This window comes from Pocillopora damicornis, chromosome 3 (genome assembly GCF_964200805.1).
Source record: "Pocillopora damicornis chromosome 3, jaPocDami1.2, whole genome shotgun sequence".
Taxonomy (NCBI): Eukaryota; Metazoa; Cnidaria; class Anthozoa; order Scleractinia; family Pocilloporidae; genus Pocillopora; species Pocillopora damicornis.
The window spans coordinates 22,301,553-22,327,223 of NC_142672.1; the positions used below are offsets into that span (position 1 = coordinate 22,301,553).

At 39.3% G+C, this 25,671-nt stretch overlaps 2 protein-coding genes across 2 annotated transcripts; both read right to left on the reverse strand.

Moving 5' to 3' along the window:
* Positions 1-503: 503 nt before the first annotated feature.
* On the reverse strand, positions 504-2,117 carry LOC149048847 (uncharacterized). The gene is made up of 2 exons (XM_089200792.1): positions 2,043-2,117; positions 504-1,476 (listed from the first exon to the last, which is right to left on the reverse strand). Exon 2 carries the CDS (start codon positions 1,439-1,441, stop codon positions 542-544), a length of 900 nt encoding a protein of 299 aa, XP_089056918.1. The 5' UTR covers positions 1,442-1,476; positions 2,043-2,117; the 3' UTR covers positions 504-541.
* Positions 2,118-3,110: 993 nt separating this feature from the next.
* LOC113668443 (uncharacterized) lies at positions 3,111-20,893 on the reverse strand. Its single transcript, XM_089199561.1, has 19 exons — positions 19,982-20,893; positions 19,706-19,783; positions 16,112-16,321; positions 15,331-15,645; positions 15,098-15,181; positions 14,456-14,818; positions 13,620-13,945; positions 12,662-13,100; positions 11,594-11,970; positions 10,740-11,010; positions 10,154-10,394; positions 8,813-9,006; positions 8,452-8,706; positions 7,613-7,990; positions 7,360-7,498; positions 6,408-6,549; positions 5,439-5,765; positions 4,843-5,131; positions 3,111-4,112 (listed from the first exon to the last, which is right to left on the reverse strand). The coding sequence occupies exons 1-19, from the start codon at positions 20,034-20,036 to the stop codon at positions 3,949-3,951; spliced, it is 4,647 nt and encodes a 1,548-aa protein (XP_089055687.1). The 5' UTR covers positions 20,037-20,893; the 3' UTR covers positions 3,111-3,948.
* Between the last annotated feature and the right edge of the window lie 4,778 nt (positions 20,894-25,671).

Below are 25,671 nucleotides of genomic sequence, written 5' to 3' on the forward strand. Positions count from 1 at the left end.
ATGCATTTCTCCAAGGAAAATGTATTCCATCTTAATATTTAATTATGATCAGATTCATTTACGAGAATGAGGAATCCGGAAACGTTTGCTTGGCTTTCAGCATGTGGCTTTCGTAGCTCAGATGGTCATAGCGTCTAATCGGTCTCTGAGGCGCGCGGGTTCGACCTGAATTTTCTTCAAGGTTCCTTTTTCATTTCCTGCAATTTCTTTGTTTGCAGCTCGCCTGCATGGATCATCTCTTTACATGCGTGCCCCTTGCAAGTAAGAATACGGAAATGTCTTCAGCTTGCACAGATACGCCATCAATAGCGTTTTCTAGTCAAACGTCGAAACGCTCCGACACCACTAGTGTCTTGTGAGTAGAAAGAAAGAATTGTTACTCTTCTACTAAAAACGAAACCTCTGACTAGCGTATATTCTCCATCTCGTCCTGTCACCTTAGTGAATGTAAACTATTCTCATTTCGGAGATATCTTTTACAAGAAGTCACAGTAACTCATCGCTTTGTTGACAAAAAACTTGTGCGAGTTTTTTAAAACCTTTACAACCGCCAACCGAATACGAAAGATTCCTCGTCACTCTCTTCCAGGAAAGCAACACTAAATTTTTCTTTTCCCCGAAGGCAATTTTTCGATTTACACATTATGGTTCTTCTTTGCCTCATTTCCTCCCCTTCCAGGTCTAAACTGTCACAACCATAATCTCTATGCTTTGCAGATCTTTTACGTCTACTGTTGAACTGCTCACAGCTCATTTTAACGGTGTCCTCCTCGTAATTTAAAACAAGAAATATCACGTAACCACTAGAAATGCAGTATGTTATAACTAACACGAAGGTAGCTCGAGGTATCCTTGGCCCAAATTCTTCCATTGCCATACCTTCAGGCAAGCAGACGTAAATTTTATTCAGTTGCCATTGAATGAAATCTTGCATATAATTACTAGGCTGTATCGACTGCACAACAGCGTGAAAAATCCTTTGGGACCATTTTTCGAAATGGGCCCTGGTTGCCTCCCAGGCAATAGTAAGAATTATGGTGATATAGTCACCTTTTGGGCCTGTTTCAGTGGTTACATTCGGTGTTAGATAAATAACGATCTTTGCGCACAAAAGCAACACAACCATCAACCAGCTGGTTACACACAGAACGGGTAAAATAGGCTGGGGAGATTTCTTGTGGCTTCGCAGTCTAAAAAGCACGAGTAAGAAGGTTGCATGTGCGGCGGTGAGAACACCGAATGAAATCTGCCACTTTGCAGGCTTCTCCAACAGGTAACATTGTGACATGTTGGGCTGATGCCGAGTTTTTTCATTTAGCACGGGAATAGAATTCAGAAACAACTCGTTTCCCTTTGGGTCTAAAACCAGCTCTTCCCCAAGAGAAACGAATAAGGCCACAGCAAGGAGACAGGACTGTGTCAACCAGAGGGCGATTTCCATTTGTGATTTGCCACATGAGCAAAAATAATCTGCAACTGTTTGACAAAAGAGAAAGTTCTTCAGCGATGGATTGAACGAAAATGCATCACAAAGTTAGGTTCAAATACTAATTTGTATCCTAATTTGACTTGTGGTTATTAGCTCGTGGGGCATATATCATTATTTATCAACTGGCCACTCACCTGCTTGGCACCTGCTATCAGCGGGCATAACATGTTAGTTTTAATCTTCTATCAAGTAAATAAGCATTGAATTTGTTTCAGTCCCACCTATTAACCAACAGCAACAGACGCACAATGATTTCTCTTGAAGCTGTTCTCTTTGATCATCGCATCTTGACAACAGAAAGCGAACCAGAAACACTATTATTGTCATACCCCGAACAGCAATTAACTTGAGAGAAATCCTGTTGGATTGAATACTGCATCATTAGTTGCGACAACACGACGAAACGAAGATGCGACGACGATCAACGACATCCCGAAAACAAAGTTACGACAACGACGCATGGTCAGATGAAAGCAAATAATTCAAGGATTATTATATTCCACAAGAACAAAACTAAAATCTGCAGGTAATTATGATATTGTAGATCACTTACAGATGGTTTGGATACTAATTTCAAGATCTCAAATGAACACTGAAATGTTTCATGGTGACTTTGAACTGTTAAATAATTGTTTTAAAATCAAATACAATAGTTTGAACCACTTTAAAGGAGAAGACTTCTCTAAACATAACCCCCCCCCCCAAAAAAAAAAAAATTTTTCTCACATTAAAAAGTGAATGTTGAAATGAAAGAGCAACAAGCCTCGTTTCACGTTCTAGATATCAACCGTATATTTCTTAGGAAAAAAAAAGGGCGCCGCCATTTCGAAACCAACTCTTTATTCTGGCAGCACTCGCAGACGTCCCAGAATTCAACTCAAATGGTAGGAAGCGCAACGCACAATTTACAAACGACTGCCTTGACAATAGGCCGCTGTGTTGAATTTAGGTCGCACCTAAGTCTGAATTGATACTCGAATTCGAGTGCAGCCTTGTTTTGGCCCGAAGAACGTTACGTCATGGTGAGTGGCAATACAAATAAGCAATTTTAAAACTACCAGCGCCTTTGTCTTATTTTAGCACAACTTAGGACGATTTTCAGAAGGTCAGGTCAGTCTGGAATCTCACAGAACACGGCAAGTATCACGATTTCACATTCGGTTTTTGTGGAAGGCAAAAAATATTTGTGGTGTCTGGAACGGTTCAGTCCCTTTGCTTTACCCTTCCATGAATGTTACAGTTCGTATCACGGCCATTCCAACATAGCTATATGGTGGAAAATATCACAGAGAAAAAACCACATTATGAAAAATTTATTGCAAATGTTTTCCTACATTATTTTACACACAGGATGCATGTCTATTAAACTTCAAACTTATGATCACTCGATAAGCGCTTGTTGGGGTGAGGTTGATTGCGTGTAAAGCGAGTAGTCGAAACGGCTTTACTTCTCTTGTATACACCGCTAAAAAACCCTCCCAGTAAAATCCTAACTAAAGCCATCAGCATATGAGGAACTAGTCGTTATTTGGTGTCGAAGGGGGGGGGGGGTACACATGGTTTTTATGGGGGGGAGAGGCGACCAGTCCCTATCAAAAATGTTTTCAACAGAGGCATCTGTACTTCTGTGCAAATGCTACATTTGACAACACATAACTGTTTCATTTTTTTCTTTTTCTAATTTACAATCCTTTCTAGGCCTTGTTTCACTAGAGGTCACTGACCCCATGGAAACATATTTTACGCATGCCTCCCCCCCTTCCCCCCCCCCCGTCCCCTCATGACTTACTGCATCATAGCTCAAAATAGCTCAAAAGCCTTGAACTACTAGTGATTTAAAATGTGTTTTAAAATGATACACACATTAAACTATTTACAGAGTTAGGTGAATGCTTGCCATCGTCAAAGATGACTCTGGAGATCTTTTCTGAATATCAATTACGAATGTAAACCAAACTAAAAATGCTGGTTAGTGAGGAAAATTTTGGAATTAGTTGCCTCAAACAAATCGGCAATGAAATATGTATCATGTACCTAAAAATTAATAAAAAAATGTTTTGAAAAGACTGAAAAAAAACTGCCCAAAACGCTAGTTAGTTTTGTCCATTTGCTCTTACTTCATCTTTTCGTAATTCATACTGGATCCTATTGACGGATCCAGCAGAGCAATGTCCTAATCACATAATCTATACTTGTAGATTTTCGCCGTTGTTAAGATTTTCCTGGACAAGTTCCTCATTCAAAATCTTTCAAACCAGATTCAAAGAATCGCCAATAAATAGCTAATCTCAGTTTCCATCTACAACCGTCAGGGAAAACTTGCAAGCGTAGATGCGCCAGAATTTTCGCTTCTTCAGTGGTTCAAAGTTCACACTAAATTTTTTTGCAAGAAATATTTTAATAAAATAGTATGCGTGTTCTTTAGTGAATGGTAGGACCTATAGATATTTCTTCCCTTCTTAATGAGATGGATCCTCGGGGGAGATCCTCCCTGAGTTTTTATTCTTATTCTTGTTAAGATACCATATAACACCAACGACGAGAGCGATAAACACAAGGCCACCTATTACGCCGCCCACGATGGCTGCTGTCATGTTTTTGTCCTCTTTTTCTGTTGGTGTCGCTGCAAAACAAGAAAGTTAAAATGTTTAACGTCAAATAATGAGAAAATGGAGAGATTTCTTCACTTATAATCAAGAGAGAATCATTTACATACAAACCAATGATCGATCTGATGTGAACGTTGCTAAAGGAGTGGTCTTAAGTTAAAATTCCTTGTCTGATTTCACCGCGGTATTTAATTCGATATGCACGCGACTTAGGGGTTGTTTACTTCAAGGTGGAGACCCCAGGAAGGTGAGGTAACTCGCCTAGTCGTGGTCGAAAAACAGGCTGCGTTTACATACAACCTTACAACCCCGAGATTCCAGGGAGAGGCTCTGGCGCGCTTGCAAAGGTAACATGAAAGCGACCCCAGCTAAGCGGGTTACCCCTCCTTGAGACATTCACATGACGAATTGCGACCCTGGCTGACAGGGTTACCCTAACCAGCAATGGCGGGTTACCCCACCCATCAAAAAAACGTTATCCAGATAGTTTAGAGATTGTGTGGACTGGCCGGCTACCGTACCAAATCAGGTAACCTCACCTTCCTCAACTCCATATGAACAGGCCTTTAGCACTGTAATTCACCTCCAGGCATACAAGGTTACTGATTTCACCCTACCCCCCCTGTGTCAGTAGGAAAAGCGGGTGGATGAGATCCTAAATGGAACTGGAAATGACTTGTGCGTGACGTTTTTTCGTTTTAGGGGTAAGGGGGGGAGAGAGAGGAGAGCAAAACCTATTTTTACCTCCAACAGTTGGTGGTGCCGTGGTGGCGTTTGTCGCATTACTTGCATCATTGGACGGAGCAAAGAATGTCGCGTGAGTTGAAAGACAATTCAATGTGTTATTTCCTCCATCCACGGCGGTCATTCCTTTTTTGTCCCATGTTTTTGTATCTTTTTTAAAGTAGTTACAGCCACGTTGTTTACCGACCGGCAGGGCTGACACAGTGAATGTCAGGGTAAGAGGTTGTGGAAGGTTTGTAACTGGAAGTGGGTTTTTCGAAACTGGGTCTTTTAAGTCAATGCCAAGAACCTGTAAGACACAAAATAAGCATGAGGTTAAAACGGGTGAACTGAATGCAAAACAGTTCTGCTTTATATGATGGTGGAGTCCTCGTTGGAGCGCATCAAAGTTGTCATAATGAACCAATCTAAGCACAAAGGAATTACTCGTTAATAATCGAAAGTGTAGGTAACACAAGGGACAAGGTTACATTCGATTTCAGTTTAACTTCTCTTGAGTTACGATGACAAAAAAGCCGCGTCAAGCAGCGAATTCCAGCTATGTGTTTAAGGCTAGGTGATCCAGTGACCCTGAACTGGATAGTGGATAGCTTCACCTGGGTATGATCAACATCAACTTGGTCATCCTGCTTATCTTTATCCACTGCGATCAAATCCTTCTTGTACTGTACCACTTGCACAACTACTCCCTGGCATGTCTTCCCGCCCTGGCACTTTCTTGGACCACTGAAGAGGTTCACCAGTGACGGGCCAGGATTAAAACTGGGGGCACCTGGTCTGTTGTTTGCCTTCATTACACTCTTCAAGTCTGTTAATTTAACCTTAACTGACCCCAGATTTTCATTGAATATTTCCTTCTCGTCGTTAAGGAAAAGATTATTTGCGAAATTATTCGCAAGAGAATCAAACGCTGCTTCCACGTTCTGTAAGTAAAAGAAATGAAAGCTCAAAACGCATATCTTTCAATAAGCAAAACGGGGTAGTGCATCGATGCAAGAAATTAGGATTGTGTAGAAAACGATCGCCAAATTCGAGGAGAGTACTACATGTATCTAACAAAAACCCCTCGCATGAAACGTTGTTCTCACATTCAATGAGAACAGATGGGGATCTTAAGAAATCCCATAGATCTCCGTATTAGGAAAACCTCATATCAGATGAACACTGTATAGTATTCAAGGAGGTTCGAGCGCCACTAAGTACTAAACTTGTCTTAAATCCCGTACTTGCAGCCGAACCTAACTTCCATCATGAGAAAGTTTCCGTCAGTTGAACTGTGTGGCTTGTGGAAGGAGTGTGAAAAGTGAAATTACTGCACGGACGGTGAACATGTGCACTGGGCGTACAAGTTGATTTATCCATCCCACTTCGTGCTCTGGTTAATTTTTTCCTTTCGATCAATGGCCATTTACACCACTTTTACAACTAAACAGGCCCTGACTAGCTTCTTGTAGATGTGCCTTCAATAGGGTTCGATTGTTCCGAATTTGCCCGACAATTATCCCTTTTTCCCCTGAATGTTTGAGAGTATCAGAAAGCAATGTTGGACCTGCGTCCTGATCTACCTCTTGTAAGCTGGTGTCGTTTTCTACAAAGTCGCCAGCAAGGTCGCTGATAAAATCGAGAAATTTGTCTGCCTTTTCAATGGGAATGGGTTTTTCGCCATACCCATCCAAAATCTTCACTGCTGCATAAGCCACGCCGGAGCTAAATACATAAAAAGGAAAGGAGAGATTAGATTAGCATTTTTATTTTCCACCTTTAAGGGTTGATGGCGGTCAAGGTAATTGCTAATAGTAGTAACTGGGAGAGCAAAGTTTTAGAGAACCTGAACTTTGGACGAAGGGCATAAGCATTCCTAACCGATAAACTGAAAATCATAACACATTGATAATAAAAAGAAATGTTTAGAGACCTTTTCGTGGTCACTATTAAATATGTTTGCAATTAGGTTGACATGACAAGTTACCGTGATAACTAAACCAAGCTCGGTATGTGTCGCTCTTGTTGACAAATAGTTATGAACTATTTCTATCTTATATCAAAGTTCACACGGCAACCAGGTGGACAATCAGACTTGGTTTGATGCTTGGTTTACAGATTTAATGAATGTGACCGAAGAAGTTACAGTTCATAGACCCAACGTTTCAACACTCCTCTAGTGCCTTCATCAGGGGTGATCTAATTAGTGATAGTAAAAAAAGGACCTCTTGTTGCAACGTTTAGATCACCCCTGATGAAGGCACTAGACAGGAGTGTCGAAACGTTGGGTATATGAATTGTAACTTCTTCGGTTATATTCATTAAATCTGTCCGAAGCTCTAACGGATAATGTAGAGATAACCTCCAATCTTGCGCTTATACAAAGTCTAAAGCTTCAAGCAAATAAAGCACTTAAAACAGCGAAAATTCGAATGTAACAACAAGAATCCCCAAAATGCCTTAATTTAAACTACACATTACTACATTAACGAACATTTTCAACTTTAGGAATCGTCAGAATGCTTCAGTGTTTACCTGTTACCGGCAGCTTTTGGGTCTGTTTGGACTAAAGCGGTCAACATAGGAGCTGCATTATCTTGGTCAACTTCAGTAGCATCTAGGATTTGCAGAAGAGCTGCTTGTGCTTTTTGAGAGATATTGCGCTTCAGATCATCTGGAAAAAAAGAAGAGAAACACAACTCAAGTTAATGTAGTAGTTCAGATAAATGGTTAGTACATCATCGCTTGGATGGTACACTATCACTTATGACCACGATCATTCGCTCACCTGAGGTGTTACTGGAGGCGTCGAAAACAGTGCCTGTTATACTGATCAATGCTCCCATAGCTTTATCTGTGTCTCCACTCAGTAACTTATCGTCAATGGCATTTTCGAACAAGTTATCCAAAGCAGCGGGGTCTAGATCTGCCGGATCCGGCGGGCTAGAAGTGATATTGAACGTTTTAATAGCATACGATCCGAACTTATCTTCAATCACACAGCATAAGGTGAGGACATTATTCGGACCAGATCCTGGCGGAACGATGTCTTCCTGTTCTGGTGTGGAAGATGGAGGCCCATATGTCTCGCAGATGTCTGCACTAATTAGTTCACCAAATGAATATCGAAGTGGGCCAGCGTCTGAATCAGTTGTCCATTGCTTTGCTATAAGTTTGATAACCAGAACTTAGTTAATAGTACGAAAGTCGCGAGGTCTGATCGTCTGGGTGTGGGTTTTCCTGAAAAAATATGTTTCGTAGGCAGTAACTGATGTTACGACCACCCGAGTGGACGTCATCACCAGTTCAGCGTTGTTTTTGGTTCAACTTATAGATGTTTTGTTCATGGGAACCTGTTAGTCAGGTTTTCCTGGACGGTATTGGCACAAAGTTTTAAGTAATATTCTCCAAGTGTAACGAGGAAGTTGTGATGCATTGGTAAAGTAAGGTGCCAGCAGTTATTGAGCCCTCTTGAGAGTGCTCGGTCTGTCCTAAGCTTTTGATAAGTCAGCATCCCAAGGTCAGTCAAATATGCTGACTTCTTTTTGACTGCTCCGATATGAAAATTCGGGAAGAAACAATAATTAAAAGGGATAATACTGAATAATTGCGCTTTTTGTTTCTCACCTGTCATAGTTACGAGATCCAGTGCTTGCACAGAAGTAGGAGAAACTTCGAACGTACCGGAACTGGGCCCAGTTCTCACCTCCACCACCACGAATGCTGCACCCTCGTTACTTCCTTTTCTCACTGTCAACTTACATCGATATTTACTGCCCGGTTTCAGAACATACTGGGGGATAACCATCATTGCAAATGATATACCTTCACTGTAGTATTCTTCATCGAGTGTGTATTTGGTCAAGTCAACAGTGGAAAAACCTTAAAGACAAACAGGTGAGAGTTTCTTACTTTGCTTCTGAATGCAGAGGAATCCTTAGTCTGGATGTTTTATGGCAAAACAATTTATCGTTTATTCTGAACGCACCTTGTGCCGGAGGGCAACTCCATTCTACTTTATCAGGCTCGGCGCTTGAGTTATAGTATCCATCCAATTTTACTCTTTCACTTGCTTTGACCTTCATCTGCGCTAAATCCACCCACACAGCGGGCGGGTTTCCTTCCACCACGGTCAGCGTTATAGAGGCAGAGGCTGATCGTGATCCTTTACTCACAGTCACGCTGGTAAATAAGAGTAAAAATTTTAGTAAAGGACCATCAATTATGAAGAAAAAAGGGCAGCTAATCACAGTTTACGACTGGGATTATTACTGCTACCCCTGGATGAGACGCTCTGGGATTTCTTCTTGTTTCACTGACAGGTCAATGGTACCAAGTTACATTCTTGGGTGGCTTGAAGCGATGTGATAAAAAAGAGTAATTTAATATTATCAACTGAGTTGATAATGTAAATTGGTCACCGCAAGAATTTAAAAGCAAACGTCTCGAGCGTTAACTCCTCGTTAGCCCTTCCAATCGTTCTGACGAAGGGCTAACGCTCGAAACGTCGGCTTTTAAATTCTTTACAAAGGCCAACTTACGTTATCGACTCAGTTGATAATACTGAATTACCCAGTTATACTCTCCCACCGACGCAGCCACACAGTTTCTTTCGAAACTTACCCCGTTGATGATAAAGTGGTTTGCAGAAAAATACACTACGTCACCACCACATCGGTGGCGGGAACGAGAACGTAACGAAACAAAGCATCAACATTTTCCCTTTTACTTAGGGCACCAAATCACCTTTGCGAAAATGTTACAGGCGCTTCCAGTGACCCTTTTTGAAGAGTCTATGGCTATTTACTACGGGAAGTTTACCAAGGGAAATGTCGGTTGAATGCAGTGTCTCGTGGTGAAAAGGTCATTAGCTAGGGCAAAAGTGCTTCTTACGACTGAGCATTTTAGCTGTGTCCAGGGAACTTACAACCCTACCAATTTTGTTTTCCCGCTCTATGTTCTTAGTTGATTTGACCCAGCACCACACAAAGCACACAGAAGCTGTTTAGTCAGGTCATAATCATCTCCAAAGACCATTTGCTCGAAATTAGTGCATAGGTTATTGAGATATGGAGAAAGAAGTGATCTTTGGTTTACCACTGGCAAGAGGGGATGCGGTAGGAACCACAGAAGGCCATCTTTGGTACTTCTTAGAAATTAATCGTGACCATGACACAGCCATGTGGCTCTTCGAGCAATAAATAGTAGCCTGAGTCCAGATCCTGCCATTTAGCGTTTGTTAGACTCCCGTATCGGAATTACTAAGCTCTTAGCTACATGAGACAGACTCATTAACAGTTTTATTGATGAAGATGATTGTTACCCATACCTGATCACGTAAGATTTTCCTGCTGCAAAGTGTTTGCTCTGTACTGCACTTATACATGGAGAATCAGCGCGTAATAAAATGGAACTGTCCAGAGTTGAGCGGCAGGGTGCATTACCATCTTTGCAGCTCCAGTCACATTCAAAAGAGTTTCCGTCGGAATCGTCAAGATCATCAGGATCCACTGTCAACGTCTCAGCGTCGAGCTCTACCGACCCACTGTCGCGACCTATTTGTCGATCACCTAAAAAAAGGTAGGGTTAAAGTTTAAAAATGCGTCGCCGGAGTAGTTTACCCTGTTTGTTTGATTTATTTTACGTCATCTTCAGAACTCCACCTTGTTGCCAACCGAATTTGTCATCGAATACTTCAAATTAAAAATCCTTGGAATTTAGAGCAGTTTTCTTTCTCTCTTGGCTGATCCCTAAGTTTTTTTCCATGTGAGCGTATTCATTAACAGGAAGAAAAGCACACAAATATTTACCCGTTTCCAAATATTCGCGCTTAAAACGATTCTTAGAAAGAAAGTACAAATAGACATCAAGAAATGACAATAGGAGCCGGAAAAGATCCATGAAACAGTCCTCACCTCCAGATATATATGGATCGAGTGGAGTGGCCAAAGCCCTAATGACCACGCTGATGGAGCTCTTAATATTTGCATCATAGCTCATACTTCCAGTTACGTTGAATGTGCAATTGACATCCGCTGTCAGTATCCCCCGACTTAATTTGAGAGCGGGCTTGTTTTTCGTGTTCTGAAACGAAGCACTTTCTCGCACCTTTTGTTCTGCGCTTAGGTTGGTACATGTTACTATCCATGAAAAGGTCATTCTAGTGTTGTTGACACAAGGTGCTACCTGTAGATTAAGAATTGTAGTATCGGAGGTTAACAAAAGAAAGTGCTAATGTACGATGTCCCTCACACGACAACTTAGATTGAGTGATGGAAATCTAAGTGATTATTTCACTGCTCCTAGTGGAGGAATGAGGCATTCCCTCATCAAATAATGTCCTAGGGGTTTTAGTTGAAAAAAGAGAGAGGCTCTTGTTCCTGAAAGGAATACCACAGAAGCTTAGTAGAATCTATTGAAGAAGTTTTTGTAGAAAAAAAAGTGAATGATGTTATTAGCTCTTACATGGACCTGATAATGAAACTCATTTGCAATTGTGTAAATAGGAGAAGGCAAAAGAAGGAGCAGGAAGGGAGTGCATAGGATGGGAGGGAAATGAGGAGGAAAAGGAAGAAAAATTGAAGAATTAGAAGGGAAAAGGGAGAATGGAGAACATAAAGAATGAAAAAGTACGTGCAGAATACGGAAATAGGAGAGAGGGAAAGAAGAAAAAGGAAGATGTGGAGGAAGGGTAAAGAAGGAAAGAAAAGGATGAGGAAAGAGATGAAGAATTGACCGCTTTCAATGTGAACACCATGGATTTACTTACAATTGCGTTTGTTTTGATAGAAAATTCCTCCGATACATAAACTTCCCCGTCTATTAGATCGATGCTTGAACTCAGCGTTAAGGCTGGGACGGGATCAGAATTTTTAGTTACTGTATGGGTCGTTTCTTGAAAATCTGCCAGATTAAGGAAGTTTGCCACTCTAAGCTTAAACACGTATGTTTTCCCTGAGTCAAGCAATCCCCCATAGATCTTCACGCTATCATCATCTGAACTCAGCGCATTGAGGACAGATGTAATGTCTGCTACGTCAGCAGGCCATGTGACGGACCAATTAAAGTTGAGTGGCCGGCCACCACCTCCGTAGGACTGGGATCCAGAGAGAGAGAGATTTCCGCAGGAGGAAAGAACTTCAGGACCTTACAAAAAGAGAGACAGTAACTCATTAACTAACGAGAAAAAGAAAAACTGAACAGAACTCATACTCTCTGTATAAAAATTATCCTTGTACGAGGCTGATCCTGTTTGAAATGTAATATTAATGTTAACCAGCTAAAGTTAAATATCATTCAAAACCATTCAGCGAAGTGGAGGTAACCAGGTTAAATTTTTTTAGTATATGCTAACAAAGGGAGATAATATAAAAAAAAGATGATTTTAACTAATTACTTACTGCAACGAATACAATATTTTCTGGTGCAAGGAACGCACACGTGTCTCTTCGGCTACACGAAAAGTAACTAGTACTTGCTATTCACCTCCGAACTAGCCAATCAGCGCGCGAGAAAATGGCTGTGTGGTATATACTAAATTAAAGTGATCTGTGTGCGGAAACTACAAGAACAAGTAGTTAAGTTTGAAGGTGAATCCTGGGCGTAAATCAACATGGAAATTCTACAGCAGTTGAGCCTTAACAACAAAAAAATATATAATTTGCCTAACAGCCTATAGTTATTGAGGTCACATGCTTAAATTCACAAACACACTTGAAACACCCTGTTGTTTAAAGTAATTACAAAAATTACGTCGAAACCAACATTAATTCTTTGTAATAAACCTCTTTATCATCATTCAATGTGAGGTCTCCTTAAACAACACAACTGAATTTACCTGTGATTAAGGGTGTGGGCCGTAGGGGATCATCAGGCCCCTGGACTGGAACTGAACCACTGTAAAACTCACTATATGTTTCTCCGTAGGCTTGGAAAACGTTATCCTTAAAAAACAATCTGTCGCCAGTGGTAACATTTGCGTCGGCTCCAAGGAGAATAGTTACCTCTCGCCAGCTGCTTAAGTAGCATTCTGCGTCAATTCCAAAAGTGACAACTACTGCGGCGGTAAAGAAGTTTTCGCAAGTTTCATCGTCATTGGCAATGTCAATATCGATGTCGAAAAGAACTAGTATCATAGTGGCTGTGTCACTGAACTTCACAGTTGTGACGTTGGGTGCCCGTGCATAGGCGGTCAGGATAGCGCTACCAACGGTGTTGAGTCCACCATCCATGGAAAGAGACACGTCGAACCGGGTAGAGGTATCAGCTGCTGGTGCCTACGAATTAAAGTTAAGGTATAGAGTTTGATGGAGCGAAATGTGTCACCTGTTATTTTTTTTTTTTTTTAATTCTGGTGTTCAGAAATCAGAGAAGTACTTATTTGATTTCAGGCGTTGCAAGCTATTCAGCATAATGCGGTGACAAATATCTCTTTCGCTTAGCTATTTCTTAAGGTTAATGTTTTCATTATGTAATGACAACCATGGCTCCTTTAACCGAATGTGTCGGTGTACGATGATTCTTTTAATGGCGCCGTTTCACTTATGAGCTTAGCAAAGCATAACAATAATTACTTTGACTGACTGCACTGATCATGAGGCTTGCTAAATGATATAAAAGATCGCTGTCAGCAGGAAAATTTGCAAGTCGATCAGAGGTGACCACCCTTGGTCAGAGTCTTTGCTGAAGGAAAGAATCTCTTTGTTAATGAAACCAAGTGATTTCAAATTAACTGATTTTCACCCTTAGGCGAAACAATTAGTATTCTGACCCTCCCCTCCGGTATAAACACTTACTTTGCATTTGAGATGAGTTTCGTTTAAAAAGATGATGTCTTTGCTTTGGCTGGAATTGAAATAACACACGGTCTCTTTCCAGTCAAAGAAACCGTTGCCAACAAGTATCACGTTTTCCGGTAAGTCGTCCCTAAGAATTTCATATGGCGTGACATTCCTCAGAGCGAGGTTTGAGCTATTGTAATAATATATGGGAACTGACTCGTTGAGTTTAATCTGCTCCCCACCATCGTGGACGAGTATCACTGAAAGGTTGTATTTTCCCGCGGTGTAATTGGGCCATGGTTGAAAAACGCAGTGAGCATGGGTGAGATTTCTTTGGGTGGCTTGAAGAGAATTGTAAGAATATAAGAATCAGTTAATTACAAAGATTCCTCAGGGTGGAAAGTGAATCATTATGCTTGCGTTAGGACATCTCTACTTAAAGGGTTTCATAATAGTCGTTGGGGATGCCTCAGTTTACAAATATAAAAAAAGACCTTTTTCACCTTTTTCTATCCAAGACCAAGAAAGGAATTTCTCTTCACAGTGGTAACACATTTACATGAGCTCAACTACCTAACTAAAATTAATTTCTTTATATTCTTTCATCCACGAGATTAACTTCCTAGTCCATTCAAATGACATCATTATATAAAACGCTAAATTTAGGCCAGGAGCGTGAATTTAGAGCAGTTTTCTTTCTCTCTTGGCTAAGCTTTTTTCCATGTGAGCGTATTCATTAACAGGAAGAAAAGCACACAAAATATTTAAAAATGGCGCGATTGTGTGATCGATGATATTATGTATTAGGTAGTAACTTTCAGTTTATACACTAACTAAGATTTTTTTTATACCTGTAGTATTAACAACCTCTACTCCACTTTCTGGGTTGTACAATGCACACACAATCGCGTTTCCTGCATTAAATCCAGCACCAATTACCCAGACGTTAGGTTGGCCGCTCGCAATGGTTTGTGGAATAGTTGTCGTGAGAGCCGTACACGTTGTTCCGTCCCCTCCACATTCACTGCATGCGTCAAACACCAATCCACTGTTTGGTACACCGTCGCATCCTATACATGTCGAGTTGGTCCCACGACACACTCCTGATAGTTTAAAATTGTAGGCAGTAAAGAAAGAGCAGAGAAGACCATAAAATTTGTTGCAGTGATACATGAAACAAGCTAATTTACTGGTTGTGTTCTTTGTTGAGAAGTCTCCGAACAAGAACGAGGCTTAAGTTGACCTCGTTTTGACACAAATTTTGCAGTTTTTTGCGTGTAAATCACTTTCGTTTCATTTCTATTTCGTTTTGAAGTGAACGCTAACCCTACTTGCCCTCTAAGTCTTAAACATAGTCTATCATTATCAAGAAGTATAATCTCATGACTTGTAATTTGGGATTAAGGTAGAAATTACATAGGCAGCCTATAGTTTGGCATAACAAATTGAATATTAGTGGCATTTTTGATATGCTTAATTAATGCAGCACGTACCATTGCAGTCTACGACCCCTGAGCAAGCTGTTGGTGGAACAGATGATGTTGATACATAAGAGGTCTTTGAGATGCTGTGAGTATCTGAAAATTGAGCAAAAAAAGCATAGTTTGGATCTAATCAAAGGACACGAAAACTATGTAATCTACAAAATGTTAAGCTCATCTTAACCAACGAAGAGTTTCAAATTAGCAAGAATTCCAGACTAGAATTATTAATAATTTTTACTCACGGGACATGCACTCAATCTCCACCCAACAAGACACATCCGGACAATGGAAAGGCTCAGACACTGAAGAACTCGGTGCAGGCCATGGAGTAGAAGAGTAGTGCATTGGCATGACGTTGGCGCTCGGCGTGTACGCCATACCGGAACTAGATGGGGAGGGGCTCACGTGAGGCGATGCATCCATGGACCCTGAAGACATGCTGTAATCATCGGAGGAGGGCATCGACGGCATGTTACCCATAGCACTCACGGTCACGCTATACATCGCGGAAGACGAGTGTAATGCCATGTTGTACTTCATGGAAGAAGTGGCATATCCTTTGATGAAAAAAAATTAATTGTTAATACTTTCGCAAGCGGGATGTTACACGCTTTTACGATGAAGAGAAGTGGCATTGCTCATGACAGTATTCAAATATACAACTTCCCATTTGTCAAATATTTTTTCGCGTTCTTCTTCTATGTTGCATTGATAATTTTGTTGTATATCGTTTGATTCTCCAATTTGTTTTTCTCATCTGTTTACGATTTTCTTTGAATTTCAAGTTCCTTGTTTTGTGTCAATGCCTCTGTTCTTCAGAGTTTTGAAAACCAAGTACAGTGAAATGTCAGTTTCCAGACAGTTCTAAAACACTCTCGCCAAAGCAAAAGGTCCCTCTTGAAACTACTAGCGATTATTTTCCATAAATTAGTTACTGAAGGAAATCTTTTTGGTCGAGTTATTGGACGAAAAACTGATTTTTCCTCTATGGATGTCTTCCAACTGTATTTCTGCACAACTCACCAACAGATTTATTGCAGTAGCACACACGGTAACAGTGTGGTGGCAGCATAGGCGACGAGGAAACTGGGACAGAGTTGCTCATGACGTGGGCCATTATGGCTGTAACATTTATCCCCTCAGTAGTGTGATATTCACTGAACGACCCACTGACGGACCAACTGACTGACTCAGTGACCGTAGAATGGTCTCCTACAAATATTGAGTAATTCACTTCAAAAAAAGGGCAAGTTTATCAGTTCAGATAGAGTTCTTGGGCCCATTTGTTCGAAGGCTGATTAGCGCTACCCTGGGGTTGAATTTAATCCATGTTTCTTTATTTCTTTGTTCAAAAGCCTTTAAGGGAAAGATTTTCCTTATTCTTTTTAGAACATTCAACGATCAAATTGCAAAAAAAAAAATTGAACTGAATTTTCTCTTAAAGCTTTCAGACCTGAAATCAAATTTCACGCTAATCCTGGGTTATCTTCACCCAGCTTTGAACAGCCCCGGCCAGATTGTTACTCTTATGTGAAGTCTGGAACCGTCGGCTATACGCCTCATGGCCGTAACTTGTAATTTTTGACTAGGACGAGGGGGCGGGGGGACAATGAAGCGAACACCAGAATTCATTCCTGTAGTCCCTGGGATTTGCCACCCTCCCCAGGTCACGTTCAGCAGTTCCAATTAAGGAGGCGTGGAGCTTGCCAATGACACGAAAACTAAAAGGAACTACGAAGGGACGATTATCCTTGAGCTTGCTTCCCTTTCGGTTTTTAATTTCGTGCAAACGAGGTCATTGCTCGTGCAAAGGTCGAGAGATAATATAAGTAATCAAAGAAAAAGACGAGAAAATAATTTTCTCGAATAAGTTTTTCCACCGCCAGCTACGGCCTTGTGCCTTATAACTCTGTGGAAAGGATAATTGTCGGAAAAAACCGTTGAAAATTTGTCAAAAGTGTGGGAAAATATACGATACATTCGATGTGTTCGTTTCTCGAAAGTCCCGCGATAACTTTGTGGAATGATAGTGAGAGTCTTATCTCAAACACCAGCCCATACTGCTCTTTTTTGTGTGAGATCTTTGTTTTTTGTAAATTTAAAATCTGTCAAAACCTCGATCTCGAATGAGAAATAGCCAACAAAAATCAGCTTTTCGTGCCCTTTGAGGCGGTGGGTCTTTCAATAAGCGGCCACTTGAACACTCAGGTTTATTTACGTTCTGTTTCGTCATTTTATATGGGTTTAGTCTGAGTACCAATTGGGAGTCTCTTCTTGGAGATGATGTCAAATTTGCTTATGAGCCGGGTTGCTGTGCTAACCACCTGCAGAACGGATTACCTTGGATGTTTTCTATTTCCATGTGAGATTCAATTGAAGCCTCCTACTAACTCATTCAAACGCGTTAAAAATTCATATGCTCTGAAACAAATTTTTATTCGAAATAATTTTTATTTTACCGTATACATTACAGTTCGTTCTTAATAATTCGCTTTATAATTTGGCTCGTTTTCGTTAGAAAATGAAGCCAGAGCCAGCATAGCGCTTTTCCAGGTGAGGCATCAAAGTTACGTGATTAGTTCGCTTTGGTAAGGTTCTTATTAAAATGCTACTCGTATGCATATTCAAAATTTGCACCATCTAATAAGCCTTGCCGCTGTGTCTTTGTTCAGTTCCGAAACATCAACAAAGGCGTAAGAAGTCTAAGAATGGTCATCATCTCAGCCAAATAAAAGCGGAAAATAGAGAAGTTACCACAGTGCAGTAAAAATGGAAATAATTTTTCGACAGGAACCGATTACTCGCCCGGGCAAACACCGCATACTTGATGGTACGCGATTCAAGGGCGATGCATCTTTGAAATTAATCCGGTACTCGAGAGAACTAGGTTTCTCAGCACACTGTTCGTCAGTAACAGTTTTCCTTAAAATTGGAATTATGTCAACACAAAGTGTAATCACAGCTGGTATTTCTTGTCTTTCATTATTGCTTGGGAGTTAATATAAGCACAAGCTCTCAGTTAATATAAGCACAAGCTCTCATCATCCAAGTTTCAATTTCAATATGGCAAAGTATCAAATTCATCTTATTTTTTTGTTTATTGCGCGAAGAAGCCGTTATTTACAGTTTAGTAACGGATTTGAATTTCTCCTCGTCGATTTTAATTGGTACTACCCATGAGCTTTTATTGAGTGTGTTGAAACTAAGTGCAAAGAAATCTTTTCTTTAGAAATTTTTGCAATAAATTAAGGTAAACGCTCACAATTTCAAGGTGGTAGTATTGAGTTGGGTGACAGTTCAGAACCGTTTTCTTAGTAAACCCTTCAGTGATTCATTCTCAGGCTGCGTTCTAAATCCACATGTCTAAAACGAGACGTAAAGGTCGTAAAATGACTTTGATCAATGCCGATATCTCCTATATTTCTAGTAATTATTTTATGACACTCCTACATATAAGAAGCTAGCGGATTTAGTTTAAACTGGAGCGCTTTTCATTGCAACATTACGTTTGCCTCTCGCTAAAGTTTCCTGCGCATTATTTATTGATATGCGATCCATATTCATTAAAAATTCTGCTTCAGGTTTTCTTGATAAACTTTGACGTTGCTAGGGTAGTTAAGATGTTTTGCCAGAATTTAATTGAGACTATGCAAACAGAAGAGAGAATCAGCCAAACTTTGACTTTTAAAATTGATTTGAAGCCATTTTAAGCAATTTTGAATAATTTTACAAGTATGTCATATCGGACTTTTGAATAATTCTGGAATTTTATTCACAAAGGATGACACAAAAACTAAGATTGTCGCTTGCGTAATAAAATTTGTGCCCTGAACATAACATGAAATGATCCGTGATGAAATTCTGGTCACGAACCACGCATCTGCCTCACTGATTTTAAACATCATTGTATGAAAGGAAACCATCTCGCCAATTTCTTTTAACACCTTTTTTATTCCCTTAAGTATGAGAGGGTTTTGTAAAAGGCGAAGGCATCATAACTATAGAAAATGATTCAAATAAGTGAACGATTGTAAGAAATTGATCAAGTCTATCTTTAAAAGGTTTTTTTTGTGCATAATTGTGCATTTTTTTAGCTAATTAACTCAAGCGTTACATAAAATGTTGCATGCAGCCCTTTTTGGAATGTTGTGTAATTATATTAATAACAAAAGGTACTGACAAACAGTACTGACAGTACTGACAAAAGGTACTGACAGTGCCTTCCTGCGACGATATGACAGATTTCAAAGAATGAATAAATTTTAGGGAAGGTTCTAGTTTAACAAACACAAACGAATTGGTCTAATCCGTTGAAATTAAAAATGAAAAAGTTCGAACAAACTTCTTTTCAGAACGCTAAACATATATCCCTAAAATAACTTGTTAATGAATATGCCAGGAAAGCAGCTGCTTTAATTTTCAAAAATAAAATCTCGATAAATCATAAAAAAAGCATCAATCCTTTGGCGAAGGCTTTTCAGAGTACAAGTTTCCGCATTGAAGGTGCTAGAAAGGAATGAATCGCAAGTGACAAATGAAGACTCACTTTGGGACTACAGTTTAAATGAAATGCGGATTTTCCTCCAATGTGGTGGATTTTAAGCTTTTAATACCTACCCGAAGATGTATTTCCATTTGCCGTCGATGAAAAAGCGATAAAAATCCATATCTTGACGATTAGCGACAGAGGTAGACCTACAAATAGAGATAAGCAGAACGTTTTCCCTTTAGCAATCGTTTTCATGCCTTGCGTAACGAATCGATGAAACATTAAATTGCATACTAAAATAATTTTTTAGATACTACTAATAAAAGTTCAGTGTGTTTGCTTTACCATGACAAGATATCTTATAAAGGCAGGGAAGCAAAAAAACGTGAACGGTTTACACGAACCTTTCTTGGTATCCAAAATCGTTCCTTTACTCCAACAATTCCGAAAATGGCCCATGTCTTCACCTGTTTTAGCTGTTTCTTCCACTTATCAACTCTGAATTAGCGAGCAGAATCTAAGCAAGTGCGGACTGAAAGTTTCAAGTACTTCCTTAGCAAAGTCTTCGTTTTCTTAACTACCTAATAAAAATAGATCTCCTTTTTGTTTCCTTTGGCGAAGAGATAATGACACCCGATTGCCCAACCACCCCATGCTGCTTTGTTTACGTAGATTGTGGTTGCAACTATGGTAACTAGTGAAAGAAATATAATTGACGGGGATGAAACAAGACGTAGAAACAATTAAGTCATAATAATAAGTCTGTAAGATGCGAATGCGCAAAAACAATTAAGAGTGAAATAGTTCGGTTGAAAAAGCAATTTCTCAATTGTAAAGTAACTTGTTCCAAGCGTTTAAGCCCACTGTTGCCATGAAAACATAGCCTTGCAAGACGTCAACATAAAATTTGTCGACGTTGGCCAGTTTTCTTGTAAAGAAGAGAAATATGGACAGCTGGAAGAGAGAGCTTAACTAGTAAAAAAATATCAACCAATCACTCATATCTAAAATTGCTCGTACCGGCGCTTGAGCTACATGTAAGTAATCTTAAGCGAGCCCGCGACTTTTCTTGGGTCATACAAAATTCCCCTTGTAGAAAAGTGAAATGCAAAATGCGACAATTAATTCATTTCCAAACGATAATTCATCAATGGTCTTACCCGGTCTAATTAAGCGGCTTTATTCATGGTAGAGACATTTTACCCTCTAATGATAGTTTAAGCCTTGCTCTCAGCTTTGAAAGGGTAAATCATTCGCTATGCTCGGCGATTGTTCCCTTCATGCTGCCGCCCTTAAACTGTGGAATGATCTTCTGTGTTCCATCCGTGTTGCATTTCACATGTTTATTCACCTTGGACATTCGATTTTTTTTAACTTGTAGGTTTAATATTTAGGTATAGTTTAATTTTCAACACAATAATGCGCAATTGAAAATATTGCATTGATAATTGTGCCAAATGAATCAATAAATTATTATCATAAATTTTTATCATAATTATCATCATTGACAACAAGGTAACGAATAGTCTCAGTCATAACTCGAACTCTTAGACAGAGCTTGGTTCACCGTCTTTCAACCAAACGTGTTTATATTCTTTAATGAAGACCTCTCTCTTTTAACCAATCATAGAGCTCGTTATGTGGGCTCTTTGTCGTGGGTTCATTGAAAGTCCAAATGAAGATGATTAACACAATAGAAAGTGTTGTAAGAGAAACTTTCATTCGGTAGCTAGCTTTAGCCCCTTAACCCATTAGAGTGACTGGCTTCGAATTTCTCCTTACAGTTGCATCCTTGAATCAGGCACAAAGGGGGTGGATAATATTAATATTACTATCAGGGCATAGGGAGGGATCAACACAGCTTGTGAAATCGTGTAATCAAACTCCTTTGCGCGGGGGTGCTGCTAACTCTATTTTAGGATGTTAATGACTAACGTTGGCATTGAAGTGTGTCAAAGTGCTTCCTTTTTATATCACGTAAAATCTACTGCATTGAAGATGTAAAAAAAAAATAGTTTATGTACTTGTTGTTCTTTCTATAGAGATATGAAGCACTTTGAAAGTTTGGAGAGTTTAAAGGGAGTTAGAGTTCCTGTCAGCTATGGGTCGAGAAACTCACTTTCGTGTTGTCCAAACTTTCTGTGTGGTTCAGATGTCGCTAAACGCATGCTGGCATTTCAACAATTAGCTTGTCAGTACATGTCAGAAATGATGAGTTATGTAACTATCGCTGACATGGCTCTTACATAAAATTGTTTGTCTGAAAAAGTGATCGTGTTGTTGAGTCCTAAAAACCAAAATAAATCTTATCGCATTGAAGTGAATATCGAATGGTTAAGTTTAAAAGTACAGGAAGACATTTACGGAATTATCCTAATTTTCCTGTGCGGACGTAAGTGAAGTAAGAATGTCCAAAAGGATTAAACTGTATTACACCAATTAGTATTCCTATGCGATTTGAAGGTTTTAAATTATTAATGTCTTCTCCAAATTAGAGACTTTGGTTTGAAATTCATCTGATCATGAAAAAGATTCCTTGATGTAAAAGGAAAGGTTTGTTAAACCGCAAATTACTCGAAACTTATTCACAGATTTTACGCAAACATGCGTGACTAGGGCAAAGGGCATTTTTGCCTTGAACATATCGGTTTTCATTGTTTTGTTTTCTTACTTTTTTTTTATATCAAACAGCTTCATCTCCTCGGGTAGAAGAAGACCTAGTTTTTTTTCTTTTGATATGGCTTAAAATGTACTCTAAATCGTAACATTCAATGCCTTTTCATTTAACATTTTTAGAAAAAAGTACAAAACATTTGTTGAAAGTACTGCAATTACAAAAGTGTTCGCTTAGCAATGAAAAGTGATTAATAATTTATCGCCAGTAACAAAGCTTTGAATCTACCGGGAGACAAACTCTCAAAGACATGGTTGAGCTCTAGACATGTTAAAAACAATTTCCAAAACTACATTTCATTGTCATCATGCGACTCAATCACATGGTGACGATGCCTCGCAGGGATCGTTGCCGATTCTCGAGGAGCTGAAGGCTGTAAACAGAGAAAGCAAGTGTAGCTAACCTCTCAAACAAGTTTTTTTACAATACAAATAACCGTAAAATATCGCGGGATATTTGTACTCCATTCGAGCTTTATTTGCACTCTACCTAGTGCAGTTGGATAATAAATGGTTCGATGTCAAAATACGCAACGAGAATAAAACACACTAGGTCAAAGGTTTCAGTGATTAGTGGACTGCACACTAATGAAGTCATTTCTGAACATTCAAATGGCTCATGTTAAAAATGGAAACTCAGAAGTTATAATGTGTTTATGTTGAAGCGGTTGTTATAGTGACGATTCTTCAGATTTCACGCGGTGAATTTGACTATTTTAGACTTCAGTAAAAAAATACCATTGTTTTTAACAGATCGTGATGTAATTTTAATGTCCCTGACAGTTTTCCGCTTCTCCAAGCCTAGGGCGATTAAAAACAGTTATGTCCTTTGTTTGTAAAGTCTTGTTTGTTTTATGTGACAAACCAATCACAGTTTCTTTCAGCTAAACTTTTACAGCGTTTTGATTTATCAATTCTGCTTATAATTTTGATACTTGAGTTCGTGAAGAATAAATTTTTTTTCCTATTTCTAACGAATAGTAACCACTGAAATACGTGGGCGGCAAGTTAAAATGGGTTTAAAAACTGGAGGCCTTCCCAGTTTTCTATGGTCACCAGGGATAAAATACAAATAAACAAAATCGAAAACGTGTCATCTCCATTTATAGCTGTTGTGTCTTCCAATTTTCTCGCAAAATCGTCGTGATGGGCTGTTTTTCTCTGCTAATGAACCTACCATAGTAACAACAAAGGATTCCAGCTGACATGGTAAGAGTCCCCGGACAGTATGCGCCATTATCGACGTTGTTTGCAAGAAGAAGTGCGTATATTTTTGTCCAGAAACTTCGGCTTTTTTGTCTGCTTCAGTTTTAAGAATCATTACGCTAAAAGATAGAAAATTATTTCTAAACCACTTAGAGTAAAATCTCTAGTCTGGATTGCAACAGAATTTGTGTTGGAGAGAGTCACTAAAGGTCAACGAAGACGAAACGCTAATAATTGATGGATCTTCCCAAAAGGTCCAGGGGTAGGTTTCAATTTATTTTATGTTATTTCATGATTGAAAAGACCAACTTTCACGGACGTTACTTCATGCTTGTGACGGCGCTATATAACTGTTTCTTTTTCAACTTAATATTTCAGTTTTTTATCCACCAGCTGATAAATTTTGGGGATTTGGATCCACACTCCTCAAAATCTGGATATTTGCTACCTTTCTGCCATTTGCGAGCGGCAGCACCACTCAAAGTAAATTTTAAGTAAATATATGTCAGTTAACACATATCTTATCTCGTACCATCTGAGTAACATGACTCTCGGTATTTCTTATCCTTCTTATTTTTTTTTTCATTAATTTTTTATTACTTTTCTTAGTTTCTTAACACGATTCGTGATCAAAATCTCACACGACTCCTTTCATAATTTAGTGATAAATCAGCTTTAGAATAACTATTTGAATGCTAACCGCGTCGTCTGCGAGAACTTTGGTGTTCGCCATTCGAACTTTATTAGAATATACTAACACAACTCCTCATTAAAACCTCCCATGTCATTAAGATTTGAAGAATAAGATAAATTACGAAAATATTATTATAGTCTGCCGGAAGGACTGTCTGAATATATTATGTTGACAAGCATGTCAAATACGCGTCAAGTCCTAAAATAATCTCGGCATTTTCAACTTTCTCCACTCCAATGGACAACTTTTTACTATTTGCAAACGCTATTGTGTTTTGAACTGTTTGCACAGCAGGTAAACAGAACTTGGACGCCGGTTACACTTGTCTTTCTTTTAATTTTAATGATAGCCCAGGTAGTGACACCCCTCTGAGTCAACGAAAATCAACTTAAATTTTGATTCTCAATCAGGCACGACTGTCCTAGCATGGGCAAAGACATTATGTACACATATACAAAACTACTACACGAAAAAAAAACACTGCCACAAAGGAGTTTTTGAGAGTTTCTCCCCACAATACCCAAGCAATTTCAAGCAGACAGGTGATGAGAATAACGAGAAATATCAATTAGGGGATTATCAGTTGTTCTAGTAACAAATTCTCAGAACTAAAATCACAAGAATTGTACAACAGTCAGTAAGAAGAATTGCTTATGAGATCTTGGGAGTGAAAGGGTTAATGTATGCTGTTGATGTGGAAGGTTCGTATAGGATGATGCCCAATCATTATTAAAATATAATACTGTCAAAATACAGGTGGTACATCAAACCTCAAAACAACCATAATTGCTTTTTCATTTTTTTCAATATAAGACCTCTCACAAAATCTATAGATATTTTTTTGAGAAGGCTCTAGACAGATGTTCAATAGCAAGATGGCATTTTAAGTCAGAAACTAAGTGGTTGTTCCTGTAGCATTCAAGCAGACAGACATTCAGACAGGCAAACAAATAGCAAACGGAAAGATAAATAGGCAGGTAGGCAGACAAGCGAACAGGCAGATAGGCAGACAAACGCATAGACATATTATAGAAAGAGAACAGAAAAAGTGTTTGACTGTCTAATTGACTATGTTATCATGTGTCTCTTTCAGATGTGTCATCATCCACGAATAGCAGTCATGTGACATCATCCATAGGTAGCAGCCATGTGACTGTTTCCACGACTTGGTCTTATCCGTCGAACTGCTCTAGTGTCTGCGTATGTGTTGGTTCCGAAGGTGAGCGAGTTAGGCGACCTACTTCGAGGGGTATTATTATCTCAATTGTTACACTGCAGTTTTTTAACCAGTTGGCGTAAACGGCGGGTTAATTTCAAGTATTTATTCAAATCTCTAGGTTTCAAGGGAGGCATAATGGTGTGGGAACAGTCAGTTCCTTGTATTGCATAGAACGAAAACAAAAACAAGAAGGATAAATTTGACGGACGACAATTTATTCATGCACTTAAGCCGGATGAAATCGATTTGATCTGAAATTTTCCTTTGACCGGATAAACGTTTGGGCCTCTCTCTTTTCTTGA

Bases quoted from the DNA above. Each gene is read 5' to 3' on its own strand.
- LOC113668443 (XM_089199561.1), bottom strand. From the start codon at position 20,036: ATGGGCCATTTTCGGAATTGTTGGAGTAAAGGAACGATTTTGGATACC. The intron at 19,784-19,981 runs GTTCGTGTAAAC...CTCTATTTGTAG, and splicing joins GATTTTGGATACCAAGAAAG to GTCTACCTCTGTCGCTAATC. The intron at 5,132-5,438 runs GTGAAGCTATCC...TGTGTCTTACAG, and splicing joins TTGATGTTGATCATACCCAG to GTTCTTGGCATTGACTTAAA.
- LOC149048847 (XM_089200792.1), bottom strand. From the start codon at position 1,441: ATGGAAATCGCCCTCTGGTTGACACAGTCCTGTCTCCTTGCTGTGGCC.